At 42.7% G+C, this 18,934-nt stretch overlaps 2 protein-coding genes across 7 annotated transcripts in view; one reads left to right on the top strand and one right to left on the bottom strand.

Moving 5' to 3' along the window:
* Positions 1-3,202, top strand: part of B4GALT4 (beta-1,4-galactosyltransferase 4) — a 28,470-nt gene extending 25,268 nt beyond the window's left edge. For all 6 annotated transcript variants that reach the window (XM_069020769.1, XM_069020761.1, XM_069020742.1 and 3 more), the window contains 2 exons: positions 2,013-2,117; positions 2,565-3,202. In XM_069020769.1, coding sequence (XP_068876870.1) covers positions 2,013-2,117; positions 2,565-2,706 — 247 coding nt within the window. In that variant the 3' untranslated portion in view covers positions 2,707-3,202. The remainder of the gene's footprint in view (positions 1-2,012; positions 2,118-2,564) is intronic.
* A 948-nt stretch (positions 3,203-4,150) lies between these two features.
* On the bottom strand, positions 4,151-18,626 carry LOC138112998 (beta-1,4-galactosyltransferase 3-like). Its single transcript, XM_069020722.1, has 6 exons — positions 18,071-18,626; positions 10,945-11,180; positions 9,260-9,450; positions 8,520-8,642; positions 5,723-5,827; positions 4,151-4,793 (listed from the first exon to the last, which is right to left on the bottom strand). Exons 1-6 carry the CDS (start codon positions 18,306-18,308, stop codon positions 4,652-4,654), a joined length of 1,035 nt encoding a protein of 344 aa, XP_068876823.1. The 5' UTR covers positions 18,309-18,626; the 3' UTR covers positions 4,151-4,651.
* Positions 18,627-18,934: the final 308 nt, after the last annotated feature.

Here is an 18,934-nt window from a genome sequence, read left to right as displayed (position 1 = left end):
TTGCAAGAGTGTGGGAGTGTTTTGGTGAGACTGTGTGTTCTGCATGCATTGACTACTGGATTTACTCCAAGTAGGGCTTAGTTTGTATTTGTGTGGTGTTGATTATAGTGAAGATAGCAAATAACTTGAATTTTAGAAAAGCTACATATATATGCATATGCCCTTTGCTCTTGTGAAAACTTATTTTGCAGCTGTGCCTGTCAAAGTAGGAGAAACCTGTTGGCTGGAGAGGTTTAGTGGGACAAAGAAGTCAGCAAAACTTTTTTTGTTGATCTTTTGCCATTTGCCTAGGAAGGAACCCCTAATCCTGCATTGCTATTAGTAAATGGAGAAAAAAACCACAAGCAAACAACAGATAAGAACCCACAACTCTGCAAGCTCTGCTGGCAGAGCCTATCAGTTTGGCTTATCATTTTTAGTTGCTATCCTTTCCAGTTGCTTTAATATGCAAACATTTTGGGGACATAAAATTTATATCCCTGGTGATGTTATGTAAATATACAGGGGATCAAGTGTGTTGAAAGTTGGGAACTTGTAAATGAAAGTGTTTCTCAGTGTCAATCCAGCGGATTGCTCAGCTGTATCTCAAGAAATCTAAAAGGTCTGCTGGAGGCATGGATTTCTGTCCCTTCTTAACCACAATTATTTCTTCCTTCTTAATTCTGCCTAGACACACCAAATTCTCTGTGACCTCCTGGGAGTTGGCTTTTATAGTGTAGGGGGTGGCTTGGTGCCTTCTTATTCCCTGGCTTCCCAGGGTGACAGTTCTTTCAGATCTTCCCATGGGCAGCAGAGAAGCAGCAGGACAGCAGGATTTACTGAGGGTCTCTATGATGTTTGCAGGGGGTTGGAAACAAAAAGTGATGCTTGTGTGTGGCACTTTGTAACTTTGCAGCTGTTGAGGTCTTGGTCGGGAAACCAAGTCATGAGCCAGTGTGTGCTCTGTAACTGGACCTGGCTTGTGCCCTTCCTCTGGGCTGGGCCTTGGGCTGGGCTGGTGACCGAGTTTGCAGGGGTAGTACGGGCAAGCTCGCTGGTGGGTTGTTGTGTGGAGAGATCCTTGGAGCCTTCCCGAGGGAAGTCAGCAGATGGCAGCATCCCTTCGGTGCCCTAAAAATTCGGGGCTGGGGACTCTCAGATTCTACTGTTCTGCTTCTGGAACAAACGTGATGGTCTCTTCTGGGCCCCCTCCTAAGGCGTGTATCACAAAGAGATACTTCAGATCATTTGTTGTAGGTGTTTGATAATTTACTGCTACAAAGTCATGGAAATCTGCAAGGGCTCAGTTTTTTCAAATCTTGGTTTCCTGTTTTTCTTTCAGCTGATGAGTGACTAGCAAGGAGGTGGACTATTCCTTAATTCCCTTGTCATACAGTTTCTTTCTTTCTGCTGTCAGAGCAAAGTTGTGCTCCACAGATAGGTGTAAGGTCAAAAGCTCCAAGTGCCTGATGTCAGATGCTTAAATCCGTGCATAGGGCTCTGTGCTTCTGGCATTGTTCTCAGAGAAATTTTCTTCATGTGAACAAATAAAAGTTTTTCAGCTGTCTGCCAGCTATTAAAAAAGAAAACAAGCTTTTAAAATTTTTTTCTCTTTTTTTAAAGTGGAGAACTATCAAGTATAGGGGTTTTATTGCAGGGGTTGAGATGAACTTGTTGCAGAACATGTGGAGACTTGCTGCAGGGCAGTATAGAGTAGTCCAGTCCATACTGATACAAATGCACTCTGTTGTATAATGTGTGCTTCAAGCTCTACATCTTTGCTATAGTAGCTGCCTGCTTCTGTTCAAAAGGTGTATCTGCCACCCGCCCCCAGACCTCCAGAAATGCCACTCTGAGCCTCATTTCTCTGGCAAAATGGGTTGTGGAATAGATGCAGATGAGCTTTTACAACTCTCTAGATTTGCTTCCACAGCATCTACAAAAGATGAAGTCTCCAGTTGTTGGGTTTTTATCATTAAGAGCTGGTTTATAGGTGTTGTCTTCCTCACAACACTTCTTACTGCTTCTTGCAGGGTTGAGATGCAGAAGATGAAAGTGGTGAGGCCGCCTGCTGATGTGGCCAGGTACACGATGATCTTCCACAACCGTGACCACGGTAACGAGGAGAATCGAGAGAGGTGGGTCAAGAACAGGTTTCTACCTCGCCTTGTCTTGGTCTGTGGCTGAGCCAGGCACCCGGGGACCAAGTTCTTTGCTCTAGGCCAAACAGGCATTTTGTGTGGTACCCAGAGGCTCTGGGGGACACCCCTGTGACAACACTGTTCACAGCTGGTAGCTGCTTTCTGTACATGAGATCTTCCTAGAACTGACTGGGTGGTGTTCCCTAGAAACTTCCAAAATTACAGTTACATAGGTATGGTTTGAGCATATGATTTCAGAGATTGCTCCAAAGGATTTTTCTCCCCATATGTGCTTGTACTGAAGGCAGGGGAAACAGGACTTTGCATTCCCAGTAGATAGAAAATTGCAGTAGCTTTGCTTCCAAATTTACTTCTATTGGGAAAGAGCTCAAAAACTCCACTCCTGTGCATATCAGTGAAGATTTTTCTCCTCTTTGTCCTCAGGATGAAGCTGCTCCGTCAGGTCTCTAGAACATGGAAGACAGACGGGCTGAATTCCTGTTCCTACAAACTGCTCTCAGTGGAACACAACCCGCTGTACATCAACATCACGGTGGATTTCAGTGTGCAGCCCAAGGTCTCATAGGGGCCAGCACCTCCCAGGTTACAGGAAATGGCAACAGATCTCCTTTGTGGCTGCTGTTAGAGCAGATGACTTCCAGCACCTGCTTGGAAGAGTCCTTCAGTAGCACAGGAAAAAGTAAAGTGTTCCTTCACAGCATCTCATTGAGTGGTTGAGAGTTTCCTTTTGTGAGGACTGGAATTACAGACTGACCCAAGGGACAGGTCCTTGTGTTCTTCTATGCACTTTTTGCTGGGACATTGGAAAAAGTGTCCTTGTTTGGGCTGGTCCAGTGGAAGCACTTGAACCAAGTCCCTGAAAAAAAAGTTTGGTTTGCAACTATTTCTAAACTTATTTGTGGTTTCATTAAAAGCACAATAATTCTTCAAGAACTACAGACTTGATGAGAAAAGTTAATTTTTTCTAGCCTAAGGAAAAACTGCTTATGTGTGAGGGAAGGGCAGTAATGGTAATGGGTAAGGGGGTGTTACAAATCTCTCAATAAATGCAGTCCACTGAACTCCAAAGTGTCTTGTCCTTCACACCACAGTGTCCCCTGCTGCAGGACTGCTGACGTAACCCATGGCAGTGATCAGTCTCACTCTGCAGCAGGTTAGGTCTGTTATTCTCCAGAGACTGGGAAGGAACATCAGTGGCCAACTGTGTTGAATAGGGAGAAATTCCTCTCTCCACATATTTTAATGCTTTGGGCCACACTATTAGCAGAGTGTGTATTTGTATACATACCCAGGCCATCATCTGAGAGTCTTGCTCAAGGAACAGGTGAATGTCTGTGGATAACCAGCTGTTCCACTGTGCTGCAGCATTTGTGCAGAAATCTTGATTAGAGCACTTGACTTACTGCATTGTATTTAACTGTATTTACATGTTGATGTGAAGCCAGGCTTGGGAGAGTTTCTTTTAGGAAATTATTCCAACTGTAAAGACTAAAACTTTAAATGTTTGTAGGTATAGTGGCATAGATGCAGCTTTTCGGTGATGAAGGAATTTTTGTATCTTTAAGTAACAAGCCAAAATACCCTGTGTCACACTCTCAAAATAACTGGACCTGGCAGGCAGTGCCACAGACTGAGTTGGCAGAGAAAGAAATTTTACAGCAAGGGTAAGGGTTTGGGCAGACTGTCAATCTCACAGTCAGGTAAGTACATACAAATGCATTCCTGCCAGGGTCACAGCTCCACTGTTGACATGTTTGACTTAGGTTTTGCTCTAGTATTTAATTTCTCAGAAGTATTTTGTATTGAAGACAGCTCAGCTTTGAATGATACTTAATGTTTGAGCAACAGCTGTAGTAGTAGATTAATTTTGCTGCTCTGAGCAGAAGGTTAGACTAGGTGACAGCCTCAGGTCCCATTCAGTCTGCATTACTTGCAGCTACAATAAAATAATTTAAACAGTCGTGGTTCAGGTCAGAAAAAAAAAAACAATCAGGGATTTAAACTCTGGTTTCAGGGCAACTTTCTCTTTTATTACACTCTTATTTAATATTTTATAAAACTCTTAAGCCAAACACACAACTCAATTTATTTTACTCAAATTCACAGGAGATATTTATAGAACTGTAACTGGCTTCAACACTTTCTCAAAATACAACACGTCAGAGGCCACTCTGACAGAATGGCTTGCATCCCAATTAACACTTAAGTACAAAGCAGGACAGAGCTATCCAGCTACTGAACAAAGGTTGCAGAAAGCTTGGATCAGCTTCCTGTCACAGAGACATGGCTCAGGAGTCAGTTTTACAGCGACTTGGACAGTTTTTACAGTAAGCCACAGGCTGTTTAGTAGCTGTCATACCCTATTCCTGGAGCCTCTTCTAAATCTGAAACAGTTTGAAGAAAAGTGAAAGGCAAAAGGATTAATCTCAGGTGGGGCAGACACCACAGGAAAACGGGAGGTATTGGCTGAATGCCCATGCGGCACCCAACCTCTGCTTTTGTTTTCAGTCTCAAGAAAATGGGGGAACATATCCAATATCCACAGTGATCTTAGTGTAAAGAGGATGCTTAGTCCTTGAAAGGAGCCTGAACTGTAATGTATTCATTCCATCAGCTTTCCATGTCTTTCTGGTGTTGTGTTGGGAAGGAGGCCTGAGGGAAGAAGAATACCTGCGGTTAGATAGAAGAAAGAAGGTAACATTTGCAGCTGAAGCTGCAGAAGAAAGAGTCTTCCTGAAGGCAGAAAAGCCCTGAGACAATTCTTCCCATGATACAGACTGAACAGATTAGAGTAAGTTCACACAGTGTTCCAAACAAGGAGGACAATTCAGACTGGACCCTGATGAGAGAGGGAGACCAGTGAGGTGGCAGCTACAGTCTGCAAAAGCCAAGGAGCTGTCAGCAGCTTAGAGAGATCTGGGAGTGCAACACAGAAGTTTGCAGCCACGGTGTACAGAGGCTGCTGTAGGTAGGTTTTTGACAGGGTTGTTATGGAAACCTGGGTTTTGAGATGATAAAGAGAAATCTGCACTGTCGGTATGAGAAGCCTCCGCCACACTTGACCCAACACCCTCCTCCAGCTCTTCTATATAAAACAGTCTTTGATAAAGTCTCTCATAGCACCTTTCTCGTGTCTTCAAACTAGAATATTGCTTTCCATTATTTTAATGGCACATTAACTGCACAGACTGAAGAGCAAGCTTTTATTATTGGCAACTTGTAACACAGTGCCTCTTTAAACTGCAATCTCCCTATTTACAAGACAGGCAGTATTTTTTTTTTTCTTTTCTTTAAGTTTTACTTCCTGAATAATTTCATATTTAAATCTGATGTTTTAGCTTCCTAGCTGGCATGTGTCCTTTACAATAGGAAGAAAAGGTAGGAAAGAGGAGAAACCCTTCAAACATGAAGACAGGAGCTGAATGATTCAGTTGAAACTGACTGGGGGCTGCTTTTAAATAGCCTCCCTAAAGCAGAAAAAGCAGCAGTGACATGAGCCATACTTAGCCTGTTCTGGGGAAGATGACACGAACAGCCACCCTGCCACAAGGCACAGAGCAGCCCCCAGCCCCAGCAGGTACCTCCTCCAAGGCTCTTGTCTCTCTGTCTCTTCATTGTAGTCCATCACTCGGTAGCGTCCAAGGTGAGGTGAAGTCCGGACTATCTTCATTCCTGCTAAGTGAATCCTTTAAAACAACATACAAATGTGTTTGCTTAGGCATCAAGATGCCACTTCCAGGCTCATAGTCAGAGATGATTTTCAGTGTTAATGCAATAAAAACAAAGTGCAGAAGCAGCGTAGGGCCACATGATCTTCTCTAGTGGGCTCTAGGCCAGGCTTGGGCTAGAAAGCTCCCAGCTGCAGTGCACTTTGACAGGGCACAAGGGGATTAGAGCAAGCAGGGAATGAACTTCAACATACAGAGCATTCAAGAGCAATTCCCCTGAATCTGACAAATGAGTATTATTCCACTTCCTCCTAAGAGCAGAGCTTTTGGTGCCTAAAAGTCCATCACCTAAACATAAAAAAAAAAAACCAAAACCAAAAAAATCTCAAACTTACAGTTTCTGAAAGGAAGCCAGTCCTGAGTTTCCAAACCAGATTAAGCCTCTCTGTTCTTTGAGAAGTGCCATTTATTCAGATGGCCTGATTAGACTGGTTCATAAAAGATTAGGGATAAATACAGGCACCAGACAAACATATGTAAGCTCAGCTGCAGGATCATTAGATAAGAGGAACTGAAGGCTCAGAATTCCAGAACACAGCTTCTAAAACCAGCATTTTGGGTGACTTTCAAGCAACCCACAACCCATTGCTGATAGCATCTATGTTACTTTGCCAATAAAAAGTGCCTTTAATAGTGCTAAGGCTACCAAACCTCTGTTATCACAGGACAGCCCTTAGGCAGAGAAAATTCCTGTGAATGTAAGAATGAATGTTTGCTCAACTGAGATTATCTAACTGGCATGTTGGCAGCATTTGACTGTGTTCCATCGGGATCTGATACAGCAGGAATGTTATGAAGCTGAAAGGCTACAGAACTGAAAATATTTGTTAGGCTAGAGCCATCAGATGATTATAACACTTCACTGGCAGTGTTACAGTACTATTATTTCAGATGGAGTTTTAGCCGAAGTTTCTTGTTTTCTGAACATAAGCTTATGGCACATTCAATCATAAAGAGACAAAAAAGCAAGAACACTAAACTAGCTTTGCTGTTACAGTTTTTTGCATTGCAAAATAAGACCAAAACTGTAGCCTGGAATAGTTAATACATTCATTTACTGTTAAGAAGAGGCCAACAGTCTTTCCTGTAGGTGAAAATGTTAACACATGAGTGGCTCCAATTAGAATAGTGTTTTCTTCTAATAGAAGGTAGAACCTGGTATTTGCTATGACTTGTATTATAGAGTGCTGCAGTCTGCCAACTATAAGTAGCAGCTGGCAGGTTTTTTTATTACCTCTGCTTTTAATAGGGAAGATCCTAGAAAAAAAATCACCTTTGCACAGAACTTTTTGAAACTGGACATTGAAATGTCAAAAAAAGAGATTCATAAATTTTTTTGCTACATGGTAAGAAGTGCTTGAGCACCTCCTAAAACCCAGATCCCAGCTGGTCACTGAAGAACAGCCAGGTCATTCCTAACTTCTGCAGGTTGAGACTTCAGAATGTGAATAAATCATTAACAGGCACTGCCCATGGCCTCCATGTATCTCTGGGCCAAAACATTGCTAATCATTAGTGTAAGTTTTCTCTGAAAATATCTGCTCTAATTCCCTTCCAGAAAAGGCTATTTTGGGGGCTATATAATTCACTTGCCTTCCAGGATTCTCTTCAAAGAAGCACACTCCTATGCACAACTGGCATGAGTCTATACCCCTGGTACCAAAAACCAAATTAGATGCCTAAGCTATATGAAGAACAGCTGAATAGACCCAGCATTGTAGTGCTTGATGTAAAGATCTATTTTCCTGGCATTCTCTTCCATTCATAAATGCTGACTCTCTAAACAACCATACAACCTTTTAGTTGGCTTTCCCTGAAAGGCAAAGGAGGAATTCTATGTTAGAAGATCTGGCTTTCAATTCCCAGATGAATACTGCTTTGAAAAAAACTCGTGTAACTTGTCACATTATGCAAGACAAAAATAACAAAGGCTTCCATGGTCAGTTTAGTTTTATAAACTCCCCATGAGCCTGCCTCAGTGCTGGATCATAAAGGTGCACAGTGCAATTCCAAAGCTGAATAGAGAAGCTGCAGCCACGATTCTGTACTTGAAGAATTCGCATTAGGCAGAGCACCTGGAACTAAACTCATCTATAGAATGCTGCTGCCATGGCAACCAAAGTACAAGAAAAACCATCAACTCTTGCTGTCACTGACTCACACTGGTACACAGGCTTCTCCATCACCCAGCACTGCAGACAAAAGATAGAATTCCTTGTGTTCCTTAATGCCAAGTATCAGTGATTAGGTAACACTTGGAGCAACCTAAATGCACTTAACTTAAATTCCCAACTGTCTGAGAATTAGTTAAGTACCTTCTTATTCCTCAAGCTTGCAGATGCCTTCCCTCCCTTGGGGAGGCACTTATCAACTACAAGTGGTTATAACCCCTTGCACTGAAGGCACAAGGATGTGAAGTAACATTCCACTCTCCAGAAATGAGAAAGCTTTGTTTTCCCAGCACACAGTGATTGGATTCACAGGTTCTGAGCATCTCCTGACATTAAGCATTCCCAGTACCAACAGCATTGGGGATTATAATGATAGTGCAAGCACATGAAGGAACAGTGTCTTGGTTCCTTTCCTAGGGTGCTGCTATGCTTCACTTGCCAGCTTAGATCCATTTCAAGCCTGTCCTGTGCATTGGTACCTTGTAGCAATGTCATCATTTTCACCACCGTCGCCCCAGTATGTGTTGGGAAACCCATTCATCTTCATGTAATGTTCTGGAGTCAGAGCAGACACACCCCCAAAAAAGGACTTGTATGGCAGACTAAAAGAGAAAACAAACAAGTAAACAAACACCACCCCCCCAAAAAAACCCAGCCAACAAAACCCAAAGCATCACTATTGAAGGCTAATACCTGTCCTCCACAACTAACAATGTGATCCAAGTCACACATACATTAATTGCATATTTGCAGACACTGTCATGACAATGCCAAACCCCAGAACAGTAAACCCAGTGTAAGTCCCATCATGTTCCAGTCCCCTCATTGATTCCCACAACCTTCCCCCAAAGCAGACCAAAGTAAGCTGGTTTCAAAATTCATTTCTTGGATCAGTCTAAAGTACCTGTATCCTACAACATCATATTCCATGTGACCCAATATTCCAACCTGATACTTTTTTTCCTGAAGGAAAGTCAAAGAGAAACCTGCCAGTCATTTGCCAAGCTGATCTAACTGTGGAACAGGGAACTACAGGCAAGGAAACATTCAAGATTGTGTGCTTGGGTCAAGAATATCCTTTTCTAGGGAAGTCACTACTGCACAACTAATACACAGAAAACCTCATAAAGGTTGTGTCTTTCACTGTTCCCACCCATACTTCCTAACAGAAAGTGAACCAATTGGAATATATCCACAGGAAGCAAATGGAGGCACTTACGTGTACTGAAATTTATCCATGGCACTGGCCATGTGCTTGGGATAATATTCATCACAAATGTAGAGGTTATAATCATTCTCAGGGACCAGGTCAACATCATGCAGGACAAGGCAGTCCCACTCTTCATCCTTCATGGCTTCCCGGACACCAACATTAAGCAGCTTTGCTCGGTTAAATGAACCAGTCCCTACCTGGAAAAGAAAAACTACATTTCTTCATCAAAACAACAAAGATGATACCTCAGTTAAAATCTGTTTTAGTCAAAAAGCCTTATTCAATTGAATGATTTATTACTGGCTGCAAATCCCATGCTCCCAGCTTTGAAAATGTCACCCCATCCTCTTCACCAAACTCTCAAAATTGTCAGTTGGCACTTGAAGAAGACTGACTTTCAAGACACCCATAAGCCAATCCTCAGGTGTAATCTGCACAGCAACACTTTTGCCCTGACTGCTGTTTATTAAGGCTTACAAATGAGAAAAACAAATCTTGGTCAAACAAAAAAGCTTCTTTGCCCTCCCAATCAACTGTTGGTTTTAACTGATGGATCCAAAACTTGCTCCCTTGCCACTGATCTTTTGCAACACCACCCCACTTCAGGTACAAAAGGCTGTTTGACCTGCACGGGCTGCCCCACAGCAGGGTCAAGCCACATGTTTGTACTTGATACAGACTAAAAATATCCAACTTCACTTCAGCATTTAGTCTCCAGGTTTTGCTCAGCAGCCACGCTGACAAGCTGCAGAAAAACCACACGAATCTCTCAAAAAGAGGAAAATAAAAGTTACCACCATCCTGGGTTACAAAAGGAAAGTGCTAATGTGGGGTGTAACCAGCGCATGCGACCCCTCAGGCTATGAGCTGGGTGTTAAATGAGATAGGAAAAAAGAGGCAACCCTGCGAGGAGGCACGATAGCATTTCTTTTTCTTCACCTCCGGTGAAGCAGCAGTCCCATTCATCCTGAAGGGGTTGTCTCTGCTAAATAGCCATCATGAACTCAATGGCACCAGCAGAGCAGACAGCAGCATCGACCATCAAGACTGCAAAAATATTCTATCACTCATAGGACTGCATCACTTCATTGTGAAACTCCTCGCCCTGGGGGAGGTACCACCAGAACCTGACCGCATATAATCTCGATCTGGGGACTTGGGACACCACCACCACCACCTGAGGGACCCAGACGAGGACCAGACCTTCCACAGGACCACTGTTTTCGACACTGCACCCATCACTTAATCAGAATGTGACCACCACCCTGACCAACAGGGGCACAGGCTGTACTCTGTCAGCTTAAGCCAGTGTTTCTGTTTTTTGGCATTTATTGTAATCTTTCTATTAAATTGTCATTCTGACCTGAAATCTTTCTCAAGGTGGTTGTGTGGGGGTTCATTTCTCCTGCTGGTTTACTTTCAAACCAGCACAACCACTTAGTGACAAGTTCATACCCCCAGGAAAAAAAAACCACAACAGAACCAATTAATAGCAGAACGATGATCTTGACAAGTGGTATGGTATTTCAATCATTAACAGCCATGGAGATGGGACAGCACATATCTGACCTCCTCTCAGCCCATGCATAAAACAGTATTTCCACATCAGAAGAGTCACATTTCTTGTTCAGAGCCTAACCCTTAAGTGGTGTAGCTGAGCTTCCCAGCAGGCACATTGGACTTAGATTTACCTGCTGAATCAGGTAGATAGTGTAGCTGAGCTGCTGGCGCTGCAGGAAAGGATGGATATAGTAGAGAAGATGGCGCAGGTACTTCTCCTGGTTCCTGTAGGCCACAAGGATGGCGGATTTGTAGCGCGGAAAGCAGTGAGGTGGCCTGTAGTGGCCACCAGGCTGAACAAAAGGATTTCTCTTCATGATCACCCTTTCACTAGGAAGCACCCTGAAGGTGATGGCTAATGGACCAACTGTAAGGAGAGACAGAAAACGGAACATCAGTGATGTTTCTCCACCTTTATTCAGACCTCCCAGATCAGCTACCCACATTTAGTCCTTCAAACAGCAGCCCCACCAGAGAACAGCTCACAGTGCCCACACAGATGTGCCTCAGTGACAAATTTCACCGCTGCCTGCTGGCCACCGGCTCCGCACCAAGTGGTGCCAGGCTCAGCACCAGCAGGACATGCTACCTGCCAGGCATCCCGAGTCCTGGCACGGCCAGCAAGTCTCACTGGGCTGCTGCACAGCTGCTTTTCCCTGGGATTGGCTGCCTACTATAGTCTTGTGTTGCTTAGATGAGATCCTTGAATAAATGTATTCACTGAAAGAAACAGCGTTGAAAATTATTCAAGATGAACAGACACATCTGCTTTTGCTACCCATTTGGAAAATTTCTCTTAGCCTCTTTCAGAAGAGATTCAAGGACAAAGATGTACAAGTGGATACTCAGCAGGTCAGGGGAGAAACAGTTTAAAGTCTGGATGAATACAAATGCTTTAGGAAATGTCAGCTTTACCTTTAAAAGCATTTCAAGCTCAATTTGATGTTATAATCACATGCCACAATGGCTGTATTTGCTATATTCTTTCATTTTATACACTGAGACAAGCAGGCAGTACTTCAAAATGCTGGGAGAAGCAGATGACAGAACTGAGAAAGAAGGAAGATGTATTTTCAGGAACAGGCACAGGGTAGCAAAAGAAATGATATATGGTTGTTCATCTACTCAGCACTTCATTTTTAAATACAAAATATACTGGGATATGTTCAAGAATTTTTACCTAATTAAAATAAATCTGCATTTTTACATGAATTTTTCCATTCTTCAGATGGAAAAATACTGACAAGTCATGAGTGAAAAAGAGTCAGTATTAACTGTCAGTCACCATTTTAACACAAATTTCATTGCTACAATACGAATAAACAAATTCTACAATTATTTAAATGCCTGTCCTCCTGGGTAGTGAGAAAAGCTTCCAGAAGTAGCAGAAGACTTGTATTTATATACAAATCAGTGTGTCTTAATGGTTTCCTACAACTTGGAACTTTTAAGAAAATAAAGCACAGATGCAGAACAAGATTAACATCCAATGCTTAAATGAACTAGGGAAAAACTTTCACCTAAATCATAATTAGAAGCTGACAATTTCAAATGATAGTTCTACTCAAAAATTCTTTGCAGGCCATGCTGCCAAAGGCAGAATGTTCTTTTGCATCAGAAGTCTTTAGGGCAAGTTTGCTGTTGTTTTTTTATATAGCTATAAACAAGACTTTCTTTTCTTTCCAAGCTGATAATTAATGCTATGGCTGTCCTAAATCAGGTTTTCAGTATCTTGTAAGTCAGACTCCCTCTTAAACCACTGAAATAAATTATTCTCTCAAAAGCCTTCTGACAAGGAAGCCTCAGAGAGAGCAAATATTTAGGCCTGGTGTTTAGAAGCTTTTATTTGAGCAGGAAAAGGTACAGCTGTGTTCTAAGACTAAATGAGCAGGTGAGTCCAGAATATGCTTCTTCCAGCCCATCCTATATTCAAGCCTCTGCTACAGCTCTAACAAAAACAAACAAAAAAATTGAGCCTGCCCACACCCATATCCTGTTTAACTGACACAGAAGGAAGCAACATCTCTCCCCTGGTTTTAGAGGTTTAGTTTTTTTGGAGGTTTGGTTGGTTGGTTGGTTTTGGGTTGGTTGGGGGTTTTTTAGAGCAGTAACAGGGCTTAAGGACTAAATTTGCCATAAAATTCAAAGTGTCCATTCAGAACTGGGGAACATTTTTCTACCATGAGGAAGTTGTTACACCTCACATTTCTAATGGACAAACCTGTACTTCGTAAGTGTCTCCTTCTCTTCCCCAAGGAACACACAAATGGCATTTCCTGAAGGTCAGTCTGAAGAGCCACTGATCCCATTTCTCATGCTGTCAAAAATGTCTGGTCTGAATCCCACTGCATGGGTTTTGTTGGTTTCTGTTTGTTTGTTTTTAAAAAGAAAGCCTGACTTTTGCTTGTCAGCAAGATTTTGCAATAGCTGACTCTTAAATTCACTTTTCAGTCCTTCTCCAACTATTTAAAATACAGAAGAATTTGATTTTCACTGCATTACCTGCAGCAGGAAAGCAGAGTACATTGCCATGTATTTGTACCTGAAACAGAAGGGTGGTTCTTCAGAGAATCATTCTGTGGGCTATGAATCTAGGTCACACTTACAGTGAAGATTTCATGGTGTTATTTCCTACTTCCATGCATACAGTTTCTTTTCCCACCTTTTAGACCCCCATGTTTCAGTCCAACAATGTTATCAACTTACAGTTTATGTTGCTGTTTAGATGTATGGACTCACTGATTATCAGATCTTTCAACTAAAGCACTATTAACCACTGATTTGATGACAACTGGAGCTTGCTAAAGAAGTATTATATTCAGAGATTTCAACTATAGATCATTGCTCTAAGGAAAAAATAAGAAAGGGAATTAATCCCTTTTATTCTCCCACAAAGGCAGGGTTTTGTTTTCTATAAAACACATGGGACTCTGTATTGCAGAGTAAGATTCTGCAGCAATAATCCTTAAATTCCAGAAAAAATAAGATTTTCATTTGAATGTAAGGGTATGAGTAAGATAATGTGAATAGCTTTGCTCCTGTTCTCTCCTTCCATAACCAAGCATACCATTCAGGAGCATAACATTTGCATTTTCCAGGTTTTGCAAGATATCATGTTCTCCCATGCTGCCTGGCTCCATACCTCAAACAAATCAGCTCAGAAACTCAATCTAGAATATGCCAAGGGAAGAAAAAAACCCAAAAAATCAGTGTGACTTATATCCCCAAAACCTCTGGCTGCCCTATACTCCTTGGCTACAAGCTACGTTCTGCCTCTCATGTCTCCCTGCTGTCCAGCTAACAAAAGGCTAATGCAATCTAATCCAATTAAATCCCAAATGTGAACAGAGCAGTTGAAAGCTGGAGACCAAAGAGGGATAAATAAAACTGCCAAAGTGCAGCTTTGGGAAAGGAAGAAAAACCCATCTTAGACATACCAGGAAGCACAGGATCCCTGTTGAGGCAGGGTACAGGATCAACATCCTGAAGTGTCCAAGCAATTCTTCCATGGCCTGGTTCCTAAGGTGTTTCTGTGCTGTACCATCACAGGGAGGGTGTTTAATGAATATGAAACTTCAGTGTGTAGAGTTAGGCCTCACAATTCCCTGTCTGTGTTGTCAGCTGGTGCCAGTGACAGCACACTCCCTGTTTGCTTTACTTTCCAGGCAGCATACTTGCCTGTCAGGTGATCTATTGACTTTGACCATATCTATCCCACCTTAGGAAAGTAACTCCAGGACTTCTGAACTCCTTGCTATACATTTAGAGTTTGCAGCTATAATTACCGAGTCCAATCAGAATAATCAGAACCTACACAAGATGAGCAAACAGGAACAGTAGCATGGGTGAATGCTGCACTCAGAGAGTGCAGCACCACACACTACATTAACAGAGTCATAGTTGTATAATTCTATCACTGCTTGGGAAAAAAAAATTAAAAATCAGACCAACAGCTTTCATTTAAGCATCAGTTTCTAATGATGGAATACAAGGCTGCTTCAATGGCACCTGAAAATAAATCTCAGCATTAGCACTGTCACCTTTTTATTTTTCCTTAAATCCAAGAGAAGAAACACTGGCAGCATTAAAAAATGTAGCAGGAGCTACTTAATACAACAGATGGTCCTGCTCATGAACAGGTTATGACAGATGGGAGTGAAAGGCAGTAACTGCTATAAGAAGGGCTTGGAAAAAAATCCTTCCATAGCATGAGTGAATTATAAACAGCAGAGTTACAGACAGAACTTTCAATTATTAAAGTCCTCGAGGGCCAAACCAATTTGTTCAGCACATACCAGGCAGGAAGGAAGGTATTCCTTTAAACCAAAACAGAAATAATAAAAAAAAGTCAAGTCTTCTAGCATCGAAGAGAGCATTCCTTGTGAGAGGAAAAGATGAACTGAAACAAGGCATCCTGCATGCAATGTGAGAAAGTCAGATTTCGAATTTAAAAGCTACTTTGTTCTGTTTAAAGAAGTACAACCCTGGCATATAAACACTTCGCTTTTTCTAAAAAGAAAGGAGGAAGAAACAGGCAACCAGTTACTTGTGTAGAAACTTTAACCTTTGAGGGAACTCAAGTAAATTTATTCACAATATTAGTGAAGACACTGAACATATGCAATGCTTTTCAAGTTGGTCACAAAACGTTCAGTGGACACCACTAGGAGTTAAAAAAGTACCACTAGTCAGCAGGAGTCTAGTTCCTCTAAGGCAGAGATTTAGCAATTACACTTTAATTCTTACTCCACAGCCCTGGAAGAATCAAGTTGCTGCAGATTCAGGAGACAGGAAATAGACAGATGAGCTGCAAGCTGATTTACATTCAAACAGTTATCAAAATGATCTACTACATATATAAATGGAAAAAGTGCTGCACTTCATAAAAGCCCTGATGCAGAAACCATTTAAGCCATTTGGCCTCCTTCCAGTTACTTTAACACGCTTTAGAGTGGGCACAGTGACTTATTATCAGCTCTGAACTGGAGGCTGAGTCCTCAAGAATTGATTTCAAATCTCATTTAATAGAGTTTATGAAATTAATATTAAAAGGCATTGCTCTCTCCAGTATAATGCTTCCAAGAAACATCAGTCTCATGAGAGACGATGGCAACAACTATTCAAGACATTTATAAAGTATTTATATCTCAATTCATATGTGCCCATCACATACAAAACAAAGGACAACTCCCTCACAAAATAGCACGTTTCTCAGTTAAAAAAAAAGCAAAACACCCAGAAGAGGTTGGCATGCAGTGATACAAGAAGTAGTCATTTACTTCCTACATTGAAAGGGAAATATCACAGTGTAAAAGTTAAGTTGTAGCAGTGTCATGGGTTCTTTTAAGTTTTGTGCCTGCTTTGCTTTCTCCTAATTCTTATCTCACAGAAGGTAAACAAGTAAGTAATGAGTATTTTGGACCAAACCACTACAAGCAAACACCTAATTTTTCTTAAGCTGAATCTGTATCAGTGCTCCAAATTACTTGTGTTTCACCTCAACAAGGGTTCATATGCTCAACTCAGTATTTTCATACAGCAAAGCTTCCACAAATACTTTGCCTCATGGTTAGATTTTTTTTCTCCCAGCCAACTTACTGTTTGTTTCTGTCTATGACTAACATTCCATTTTAGCTCCGAAGTACCGCCTGCAGGACAATCCCCTGTTCTCAGCACTCCCAGTGATGGGCAGAAGAAGAGTGCTTAAAAATATTTCACAGCTCTAAGAGCACAGATTAGTGTAATTTTACTCTGCATCTGCCTCCTCCAAAGACGTCACTACTTTTGCTTATCTGATGGTTTGCAGGCAAGCTGCAGCATTGTTTGGTTCTTTTTTTTGACACTAAAGCTGTCTCATTTGACTCTTTAGGACAGAGGATTTTCATCAATAGTGGAGACAAATAAGGTGCAGTCACGTTTCTGCTGTGGTTTTTCAAATAAAACAACTCAGCCTGAAACAAGGAATTGTGGCTTCCCAGAACTGATGGGCTACAGTGCACTGAGGCCGTGACACCTGGCACCTGTGCAAAAAGGCTCTGTGCTATCAGGATTTCAGGATTTAGTAGAGCCATTTCTGAGGGAAATGCTGAAACATACGCCCAGAGTTATCCTACAATTTCATCATACATACTGCGTGTATGTCATTCAGTTGCAAGCAACAGGGGAAGAAGAAAACGTCTCAAAAGAACAAGCATCGTTACAAAGACTGCAGCCTAAGCAGGCTCATCCACAGGGTCCCAGCAGAGTTCTCTAACCTAAGTAAGCAACTCGACACAAGAGCACTGGCTTCCCACAGAACTTCCACGTGAACCAAGGTCAACCACTTGCTCTGAGCGGGCTCCATGTGTTCCTAGAACAGCAGGGCCACTGCTGAACAGCGGTCCAAGGCTAGGCGTACACAACACTTAGACATGCAGAAACCTATGCAGTATGGAAAAACCTGACAAGAGCAACTTGCTACAGAGCATTCTAACAAGGTGATGGCCCCAAACCAGCTGAAAGTGCATGCTGACGGCACTTAATCCATTCATGGCTGGCTGAGTCGAAGGGATTCACTATTGCCTGAGCTTCACCAGCAACACACTGGCTTTATAGGTTTGACTTTGTACTGACTTAAAATTTCTCAACTGTTTTAGTAGTGCAACAGCTGGATGAATGTTGCTTCTAAGATGAGCTCTGGTTTGGTCCTACTGTAAATATAAATTAACCTGTGACCAGATTTTCAGTCTAATGGAGTAGTTTCTAAGACTAAAGGATGGGTAACAATCATAGGCTAAAGGATAACAATGAAGAGCAAGGTGCCAAGCTACATCCTCATACAAATGATAATTCCAAGTCAATTTAATCAATTTATATTGAACTACAGGCTTGATATAAGGCTCAGAGGTCATTGTTATGCAGTTACTGAATTGTTGGGACATTTTATACAGGACTGCCAAGAAAAAAAAAGTATTACTAACTTGATATTATCACCATGCACTGTTTTCACTCTTGCTCTACAATCTTGACATCTATGTAACCAAACTCTTAATACTGGAAATTTTTAGGGCAGTAAAATACTTTTCCTCACATAACCAATAAAAACAAGTTAGTTAACACGAGAAAATTTTATCAGTGCAAGTACATCAGCACACCTGTTTCAAAGTGGAAAAGTTTGAAGAAGATACAACTTACATTTATGACACGTTCAGGGTTATAACACACCAAAGAGGTTCTTTCACACCACGTTTCCACAGTGTTTGAACGGTTCATACCTACCCAGGACTGGGGACTGCGCTGAGCAGTACGGCATCGTGTCCTCACTGGGAGCCCTCGTAAACAAGCTGAGGTTTGTGTACACATCGTGGGGCTTCGAGTAATCCGCCCCCTGAGGCGACTCTAAAAACCCGCGAAACACATTCGAAGGTCCACCTCGGTAGAGGATCAGGATAAATATTGCTTGGAAGACAAACACAAACAGCAGAAAACAATGATTTTCCACACGGGAGAGGATCATAGTTTTTAGCCCATGCTCCGGGATCAGGGCGGTGAGGGGATGAACTGCCTTCCACGGGCTGCCGTTCCACGTTCTGGGCTACATCGCTGTGCAGACCTTCTCCTTCTCTCCTTCTCCTCCAACTTTCTGAGGCGGCAGCGTGCTCCCCTAGCTGGGCTTCATCAGGACGCCGAGAGCCAGACCTCCCCTTCCCGGTGCGAGCTGTGCCGAGCGGGCTGGAGGAGGAAACGAGAGGTCCGAGGCCACCCCGCTCAGCGCCCCGGGGCAGCGGCACGGGCTCGCTGTGGCACAGGCGCAGCACTCGCCCACCCCCGCCCGCCTTCCGGCGAGACTACAGCTCCCAGAATGCAGAGCGGGGCAGGGCGGGCCCCGACCGGGCTCCGGCCGGGCCGTGCTGCCGCGCAGCATGCTGGGAGATGTAGTCCTCACCCCCTCATAAGGGGGAGGAGGTAGAGGGATAGGGGCGGCTGCTGGGCTGCACCCCGTGTCGTCTCCTCGGTCAGCACCCGACTGCTGTCCCCACTTTAAACTGGTTATTAAACTGGTCAGGGAGAGATGAACGGAAATTTAGACATTGGAATGCGCTGCTCAGGGAGGTGGTGGAGTCTCCATCCCTGGAGGTGTGT

Source organism: Aphelocoma coerulescens, chromosome 1, assembly GCF_041296385.1.
Source record: "Aphelocoma coerulescens isolate FSJ_1873_10779 chromosome 1, UR_Acoe_1.0, whole genome shotgun sequence".
In the NCBI taxonomy this organism is placed as follows: Eukaryota; Metazoa; Chordata; class Aves; order Passeriformes; family Corvidae; genus Aphelocoma; species Aphelocoma coerulescens.
This window is presented reverse-complemented; position numbering and strand designations above follow the sequence as displayed.

Coding starts and splice junctions, on each gene's coding strand:
- LOC138112998 (XM_069020722.1), bottom strand. CDS start 18,308: ATGATCCTCTCCCGTGTGGAAAATCATTGTTTTCTGCTGTTTGTGTTT. Junction 5,828..8,519: donor AATGATGACATTGCTACAAG/GTACCAATGCAC, acceptor GTTGTTTTAAAG/GATTCACTTAGCAGGAATGA. Junction 4,794..5,722: donor AGACAAGAGCCTTGGAGGAG/GTACCTGCTGGG, acceptor TTCTTCCCTCAG/GCCTCCTTCCCAACACAACA.